Raw genomic sequence first — 8728 nt, 5'->3', positions numbered from 1 at the left:
GCAGCTGTACTCTCTGTAACAGGGGTCCCGCGGGACTTGCTTGCAAAGTGCTTGCCGCTCGTTTCAGGACCTCACGTGGCCTCTGGATCGAGCCCCACGCCATGTGACGGCTCCGTGTGCTTTTGCTCCCGGCGTGAGTGGGGTCCTGCCTTTGGCTGCCCACCCCAGGGGCTGCCTGAGTCCTCAGGGGTGAGAGCAGCCCCCGGGTGCTGTGGGCACTGGGGCCGAGCGTGCCCCAAGGGAAGGGGTGGTGGGTGTCGTGCCGGTGCTTGTCCAGGGTTGGGGTTTCCCTGGGCTCAGGGGGAAGGTCTTACCTCACCCACGGCCTCACTGGGTCCGTGTCGTGACATTTGCAGAAGCCTAGAGCGTGGTGGCTCCTGCTGTGAGCCACCTCTTGTTGCTTGCGGCTGTCACAGGATTAAAGCAGAGGCACGCAGTGCTGCTGGACAAGGGTCTGAGACTGCTGACCCGAGGTCTCTGTGGCACTCAAAATCTTCCTGGCCATGTCCCAGCCCCTGGCAGTGCCTGCTGGAAAGCCATGCCCATGGGCAGCCCCTGGCTATTTGCTCCTGGATCTGAGATGGCACTTTGCAGCCCTCGAATGGGGCAGAGAGGTGTCTTGCTGGGAAGCGGCTGACTGCCACATCAGGAAAACCTCGTGTTTGCTGCTTTCGCTCTGAGCAGCCATACGAAAAGGCCAAATAAGGCAGAGGTTATGGGCAAGGCAGAGCCAGCCTCCCTTGGTAGGGAAAGCAAAGGTGCAGTATTACAAAGCAAGAGTTGGCTCGCAAGCACTTTGCTCTTTTGTATTTCAACCTCTTTGCCCCGCTGGAAGAACAGCACTGACAGATGTAAAAGATGTCGACTTGAGGGATGTTTCTAAAATGGTTTCTTAACCATGTCTTTCCCTAACCTGAACCACCCCATTTACATATTCAGAGATACTTCAAAACACACTGGGATATTTTTGTCTACGTTTTATGCATGCATTTCCTTAGAACTGCTCTGCATCTTACTGTCACACCAGCCTTCCTGGGACTTGGCCAAAACCCTCAGGGGTCAGAGGTACATGTCCAATGTCAAAATCTTTGGTGTCAAAAGCAGCCTGATCTGATAAGCATTTTAAAACTTCCCGTGTGCTTGATGCCAAAAGGCTCTGCACCCACTAGGTGTGCTTCGGTGGGACAAACTTGACCAGCGGGCACTGCCTTGCCTCCCACCCAGTTAGCACAACAAACACGGGCATCTGTGTCAAAGGCAAACCCTGGCTATTGCTGTTCAGCCACTACCACGTCTCCCAGCCAGCCAGGGCTTGTAGGCCCCCCTTGCCCTCCCATTCCCACCGCTGGCCTTGCCGGCAGCCTTCCGGGGGTGCCAGCACCCACAGCTCCTGGTCAGTGAGACATGGTCCTGCTCTGTACCACCGCTGGCACCCAGCCCACCCCTGGGGCACTGGGATGTGGCTTTCCTCTGTGAACGGGGCTTCAAAGCAACCTAGTGATATGATCTTGGCAGCCTTGAGTGTGCCAGTGAGATAGTGTTTACCCTCAGCATCAAAAATAATGGCAAACACAAGCCTCCTCATCCTCTGGGCTTGTGTAAGTGAGTCCAGCTGGGAAAGGGACCCATGAATTGGGCTCCTGGTCTTTCCCAACAGGGACCTGCACCAAAACATTTCAGGAGCGGCCAATTCCAGGAGCAAGGGGCCAGGCTAGAAGGGGTGAGCAGGGAACCAGTGAGAGGTATGGAAAAATAAGTGCTGCCTGGGGAAAGACTGGGGTGATCCAGCCCTCCAGCTGAAAGCCCTTTCTGTGGGCAGCGGCCGCAGCTGGGGCAGCAGGCAGCACGTTGCTGTTTGCAGTGTGCTGCCTGGGGTTGCTGTTTGCTTCGGTCCCTGCCACTGATTTGTGATTTGCGGTGTAGGTGTGGTGGCTGGGGACAGCTCTCCCCACCCTGGGTGCATGGAGGGATGCAGGAACTGTGCAAGGTCTGCGCAGCCTCAGGAAACCTGCAAAGAAGCTAAGCCTGATCCCGCAGCTGCCTCACTCTGTGCTGCACGTGGTGGGGTTTAAAAACTGGGGGTCCCTCAAGCAAGCTCTGGGGACAAGCCCTTGGGTATTGATTCCCAAATAGCTCCGAGCATCCTATTTCTCCACCTGCCCTGTAATAGGCACTCCCACTGAGATGGCGTTTAGCCCCAGATAGCTGTCAGGATACTCCTCTCCAAGTGCTGTGCTTGTTTGTACGAGTCAAGCTCTCTGCCTGCTCCAGCCTTGATGCCATGAGGTTGGGCAGTTCAGGAGCAGGTCACATCCTCAAGGAGCCTTGGTCAAAGAAAACACACGATAAATTGATTTTTTTAAAACTCGCTTCGGTCTTTGGAGAGGAAGCAGAAACAGCTGTATTGCATTTGGATAGGAAATCCGTGCCCGAGCCAGGCTCTCCCCTCTGATGCGCAGTGAGGCTCAGCAGCGGCCAGCGCGCCAGGGAGGTGGGCTGTCAGCAGACACAATCTTTTCTCCATTTAATGGTAAATCTGTGTGGCCTGGAGCATGATCTGCGCAGACAGGCAGCAGTGTGGCTTCCAGCGCAACTTGTCTGTGGTGCTCTCGGCTCTGAGCCCCAGCAGGACCTGGGGATGGGCAGAGATGGTCCCTTCCCTCCCAGTGCAGCGATGCCCTGGCTGTGCTACTCCTGCAACAGAGGAGATGGAGAGAGCAGGATGCTCAGGGCAAATCCCAGCTTTTGGGGGGGAGCAGCCAAGGGATGCTGGCTCAGTGTGCCCCACCAGCTGCTCCCACCACTCTTAAGGCAGAGAGGAGACCCTTGGGAGGTGGCTGGCAGCTCCCATATCCCACCAGGTCACCAGCCAGCAGCCACAGGGATATCGCTGCCATCACAGGTGGAGTCAGGGCATGGAGCCCCAAGGTGCCCATCTGGGACAGCAAAAGGTGTTGGGTGATCTCCAGCCTGGTGATGCCCAGCACGAAGGTCCTGTGCTTTGGTGACCTGAAACACCACCGTTGCTGACTCCGGAAGGAGCTGTGCTTCCTCTGCCATTATTTCGGAAGCTTGGGCTGAGATCAGTGAACTTTGTGGATTACAAGGTGATGGTTGCTATAAACACTATATCACTGTGACAAAAAAAGCAAACAACATCACCCATTCCTCTGGCAGCTGGGTGTGGGCGAGCCCCAACACCCTGGGTAGGGAAGCAGAAGAGGTTTTGGCAAGGGACAGGAAACAGGACGGGTTCAGAAACTAAACTGCTGTTGTTCCGCACCCTGGCTCTGCGGCTTTCTGTACAGAAGAAAAAAAGAGAGGGAGGCAGAAGGGGGGCTGGGGGTTCCTTTAGCTGATCTGTAGGAGGTGGGGGTGTTGCTTCAGCCCCCAGTGAAGGCAGCGTGCGGGCAGGAGGGATTGGTGTGGGTCGCCTGGCCCTGTGTCTTCCTTCCAGCACAGATGGGACAGACCTTAATCCAAAGCAGGGAACAGATGTGTCCCTGAGCCCGCAGGTGACAAGGGGGACGGCTCATGTTGGAAGCCTTACAGCAGGGTGCTGCCCTCAGCATCACTCCCTAGGGCTGTCCTTAGCGAATGAAGCAGCCTGGGGACAGGGCTGTGTCCTGCCAGCATGGTTGCAGGAGCCAGCTGCAGCTCACATCTGGGCTAACATATGCTGGGGAGCCAGGGGGTCTGGTTCAGTGCTGCCTTACTGAGACACTGGTGGGGCCACTGACCCTCCCCAGCCAGCTCAGATGGTGACACTGATGCGACATCTCTGGAGCAGTGATTTTACGTCTCATCTCTCCAGGCTCCAGCCCCTTGGGGGCACAGCAGCCCTTGCTGCGCAGGTGAGGTCAGGCACCTGCCGTGGGGTGGCCAGCGGTTTATTTCCCTGCCAGTCTGTTTCTGCAAATAAAGCTGTGTCCTCTTCAGGGACAGGCAGGGCGCAGGCAGGGCAGGGAACCGTGGCACAGGGCTGTGGCTGCAGGGATTCCTGCTCTTTACTTTGTGGGGCTCAAGGGGACGAAGCTGGTCTGTAACTGGGTGGCACCCAGCTGACCACCACTTCAGATATTTTTAAGGCTGATTTGTGTTAAGCTCAAAGAGCTCTCATATCTTTTAGGTGGAGAAAGTGTCTGCCCATCTTCTAACACCTCAGAAATCTGCCTTCTTATCCAGGCAATGGTAAGAGGGACTGTGCAGCTGATGTCAGGCAGCAAGAGCTCTGCAAGCTTGTGTGGTGAGCTGAGACTTCCTGGCCCAGCTCTGCAAAGCAGCGGGTTGGGGAAGCCCCATCCCACCAGCGGAAACAGCTTTGCAGAGGTGGCAAAGAGGGGGTCAAACCTCATTCCTGATGGGGAACAACATCCCCAGCAAATACTGAAGCAGCTGAAGATACTGAAGGCAGAGGGGGTCTGGGTAAGGGAGATGGCCAGGGACAAAATGAGAAGCGGTTGAGACCATGAATCATGGTACTGGAGACTGAGGTCTAATCAGGGAGCAAAGAGAGGGGAGGACAGGCTGTTCCACCATCACCCCGTCCCCAGTGCTGACGATCCAGTGTTGGAGAGGAGCTGGGTGCAAAGAGCCCTGGCAACACTTGCCAGGTCCAGGGTGGCTTTCCCCAGCAAGGAGCCCGAGAAGAAAAGTTGGCATCAGGCACTAGAGCTGCATTTTACTGTCACGCCTCTTGTGTTATTTTCAAGGTGTAAGAGCTTCACACCAAAGCCTCTGTCTTTCTTTGGTGAGTCTTGGGTTAAAGACCCAGACAGGGAGAGGGCAGAGGGAGTTTCCCTCAGTGCAGAGGAACGTCAACAACTTGGCTATTTAAGTAAAAAGGAAAGGGTGAAACTCCTGAGAACAGAGAATTGCAAGATGTCAGATCTTTTTTTTCTAATCCTTCCCAATTCACTTATCATACTGAAAGTGCAGACCCTGCATCAGAGGGCCGAAACGCCAACGCCTATCTTAAGCATCCAACTGCTGGGAGCTGACCTTGAATAATTCACTGTGTCCAGGAAAACCTGCACTGAAGTATTTGTGTAGCCTTTACGGTCCCTCTTGGGGACCCAGTGATCTGTAACTGTTACGTGATGCAACTCAGTGTGTTAAATGTGTGCTAGCCATGCCAGTAATATCAGCACCCCTTGCAGCCACCAGTGAGGAGGGTGCCAGGCGGCAGCTCATTGCTCTCTGACAAGGAGATGCCTACTTGCAACCTGACGTGGCTGCTCTGAGTGTGCTGATGGCTGGACTACGACAGCAGAGATCCCAGGGTGGCTGTTCTGGAAGGCACCATCCTCTCCCCATCCAGGAAGGGCTGCTCGGCTGATGGAGATACGAGCACAGAAGTGATTCATCATCATCAGATGCTGGGGCTGCTCCATGCCCAGCGGGAGCTGTGATCCCTGAGCCTTCCCCAGGTGGTGTGGGGCCGAGCATCGCCGCAGGCCTGTCCTGCTACGCAGGCGCTCTGTGTTGACAGCCCCTGTGCTACTCTGCTCCTTCCTGCTGGCATGATGTTCACCCTGCTGCCAGACTGTGCCTTTTCCTGCTTGGATTAACCTGGCGTCCCAGCGAGGGAGAGAGTGCATGTACAAAAGAGCCATGAGGCCTTTGGGAAGGAACTGGAAACATTTGCAATAGGAAACACGCAGCCTGCCTGATCTGCTCGGGGTGTGAAATGCTACGACCACCCAAAGCCTCCCTTGCACAGGCAGGAAGAGCAGCTGCTCTCTGCTCTGATGTCTGCTCAGCAGCCACTGCTGCTGCGGGGAGGAGAGGCGTGCGGAGAGGAGCTCTGGCTGCCCCGAGCTGGCCGAGGAGCGTGGGAAGCACCGATGCACGACTCTGGGGCCTGGCCGAGAGACAGGCTGGCTCCTGCCTGCACCTTTACAGGGATAAAAGCATTAAAAAAAAAAAAAGAAAAAAAGCACAAAGGGGTTGTTTTCCCAGGAGGAGAGCTCAAACCTTCCCCTTGGCAGGGCTGGGCTGAGGTGGCATCAGGAAGCTGTGCTGCTGCTGGAGCGAGCAGAGATTGCCGTTATCACATACAATCTGCATGAGGCAATGGGATGCGGTCATCATCTCTGGCAACGGCCTCAAACAGTGGGGCCGTCTGTGGTGATGGGTTGCCATGGCACAGGCATAAACAGGCACCCTCAGTCCCGCCTGAGTCACCCGGGACGGAAATGACCCCAGCTGACACATCGCGCCGAAAACGGGCAGCTGCGCGATATCACGTGAGCCCTAGGAACTGAGAGAGGGTGAAGTCCAGTGAGCTCTCCCCAGGAGGAGCATCCCTGGCCTCTCAGCACCCGCCCGGACCTTCTCTTCCCATTGTGGTCCCCACCGCCACACTCGCTGCTGGGGCAACCCGCAGCTTGGCACTTCCCGAAACTGCCTAGGTGCCCGGGCAGAGCTGGGGGGCCTGGAGGAGCAGCCAGGCAGGTTGAGCCAAGCTCTTGGAGGCTTCCGCTGGGCTCCTGCGACCTCACAGATGCACGCTCTGACATCAGAGTGGTGTGCTGATGTCAGCCAGTCATTACTCATTTGCATCTGTCAGTCCCCATGGGGCTGGGGGTCCAGACAGGGGAGGTGATGGTGGCTGGGATGCAGCAGGGCAGGGGCTCTGCTCCCGTGGGGTGGCATCGCCATCCCTGCTGGGACAGCGTGCCAGGTCCATCACACCATCACCTCCTTTGTCTGTCCACAGCACAAGGTCCATCTCTGCGGCAGAAAACCATCGCCTTCCCATCGGCTTCTCCCACCCTGGGAAAACCGCCCAGGCAGCCGGCAGAGCAGATAAGTGGGGCCTCACATGCCGGGACTGAGCCCCCGCCGCGCCGTGCTGCGCCGGAGAGGCTGGGATTTGCTGCCTGGCGTCCGACTTGCCCGTGGCCGGGCGCCAACCCTCCGCAGCGCCAGGCGTCTTGTGTCAGCTGCGCCCACGGGGTTGCATGCCGGCGGAGCCGCGGGGCCGGGGACCAGGGGATGCCGGCCGGGAGGGCGGCCAGCCGGGCTCTGGGGCGCCATGGGGCTGGTCCGGCCAGTGGAATGGAGAGGTGGCACGGGGGGGTCTCGATGTGCTGGGATGGTGTGCATCCCAGCTGCTGCTTCCATGCCAGGTGATGATGCTCCCTGGCTGAGGTCTGGCACCTTGGCCGGGGGACAGAAGCCTAGAGCGGGGGTGATGGGCAGGACTACCCACTGGTGCGTGCACGGTGCTGCTGGAGAGCCCTTGTCTCGGCAGCGGTAAAGCAGGCAGCTGCCCTGGGGAGGAAAGGCCTAGACAGAGGAATGTGTGTGGGGACAGGGATGGCTTTGAGCAGGGTTTATGGAGTGGTCAAGAAAACACAGGAAATTGGCTCCAGCTGAAGGTCCTCCTGCCTGGAGACTGCAGCAGGGACGGGAAAACAGACAAGCGATGTGTCATGGAGGGACCAGACAGCGCCCGATAGCAGCAAGGTATGAAAAGCCAAGAAGGATGCCAAAGACAGCAGAGGATTATCCAGGTCTGATAAAGCTCTGGGCAATAAAAAAGGACTTTATGGGCTGTTGGGAACCAAAGGCAAGGAACCGTATGGAGATGCCAAACCTGTTAGGAAGGAGAGCAAAGAAGCGGATAGAGATTGCTGAGCTAGAGCTGGATGAGGGATAAGGAAAAATGCTTTCCAGGCCATTAGGAAAGAAGGAGGATGTGAGACAACAGCTGCTAGAGAAGATATCTTAAAAATCCTTAAGCCTGGATAACTCACACCCAGGGGTCCTTTCAGGGCTGGCTGGAGCAGCAGCCAGGATCCGTGGGGCTGGGAGATCACTAGTGCTCGGCGTCGGAAAGGGCCGTGCTCCCCAGCACAGGGGTGGGAGGCAGGAGAGACAGCAACCAGAGGGGAAGAGTGCAAATGCAGTTCACGTTACCAAGTGGGGCTTTGCCGAAGGTCTCGTTGGACCGGTGCGATTTCTCTCCTCGTTGTGAGCAGCCGTTTGGCTGCGAGAGGCCGTTCCGTAGCTGGAAGTAATTTCACGTGTTGTTTCATGGTGTTCAGAAGTTGGAAAGAAAAAGGGAAAAGCATCATGCTGGATCCACAGATAGCACATTAAATGAGTTATGAACCGGGTAATTGGCCAAGAAACCATCGGTGGAGGTTTCGGGCATGTCTTATGTACAGGGGGATCCCTGCCGTGCTGGGGGAGCCGACCAGTCTCCCTGGCACACTCCGGCTGTGGTCCCACTGTACTGCCGGCAGTGGGAATCCATCTCAGGGCCAGGTTTTGGCCATGTCAACCCCAGCCGAGAGGTGGACTTTTTCTCTCCGTGACTCAGGCTAGCTCCCAAACGGCAGAAGCGTTTCTCCCTCGCGACACCCCCCCGCAAGGATTAATCTTCGGGATTGCTTCAGTTAAGGGTTTATAGGCCTGGGGACCCCGCTGAGCTGAGAGGAAGGCGGGAAGCCGGGGATCGGAGCCGATCGATCCCCTGCTGCCAAACCCGCGCGTTCTCCCGTCGGCCGAGAAGCGATTCCTCGCTCTGGCGGCAGCGGAGTCGTCAGTTTAGAAAGGCCTAAGCGGCGTTTTGCCCGAAACCGGGGAGAAAGGCTCTGTGGGGCGGCCCGGCCGGCCGGCCGGCGCCCCACACGCAGCTCTGAGGCAGCGCCCCACGCGTGTCGCCCCCACGCGGCGCAGGGGCCGGCGCTGCAGTGCTCCCTCCCGGCGGCCAGGG

At 57.4% G+C, this 8728-nt stretch overlaps 1 protein-coding gene across 1 annotated transcript in view; it reads left to right on the top strand.

Annotated features, from left to right (window-relative positions):
* Nucleotides 1-8162: 8162 nt before the first annotated feature.
* LOC104840818 (chromosome unknown open reading frame, human C14orf80) overlaps nt 8163-8728 on the top strand; it is a 77316-nt gene continuing 76750 nt past the window's right edge. The window contains exon 1 of the mRNA XM_010582048.1: nt 8163-8306. Coding sequence (XP_010580350.1) covers nt 8163-8306 — 144 coding nt within the window. The remainder of the gene's footprint in view (nt 8307-8728) is intronic.

This window comes from Haliaeetus leucocephalus, unplaced genomic scaffold (genome assembly GCF_000737465.1).
Source record: "Haliaeetus leucocephalus isolate CR32 unplaced genomic scaffold, Haliaeetus_leucocephalus-4.0 Scaffold76, whole genome shotgun sequence".
NCBI classification, from domain to species: Eukaryota; Metazoa; Chordata; class Aves; order Accipitriformes; family Accipitridae; genus Haliaeetus; species Haliaeetus leucocephalus.
Note: the sequence above shows the minus strand (reverse complement) of the source record. Positions and strands in the feature narration are given on the sequence as shown.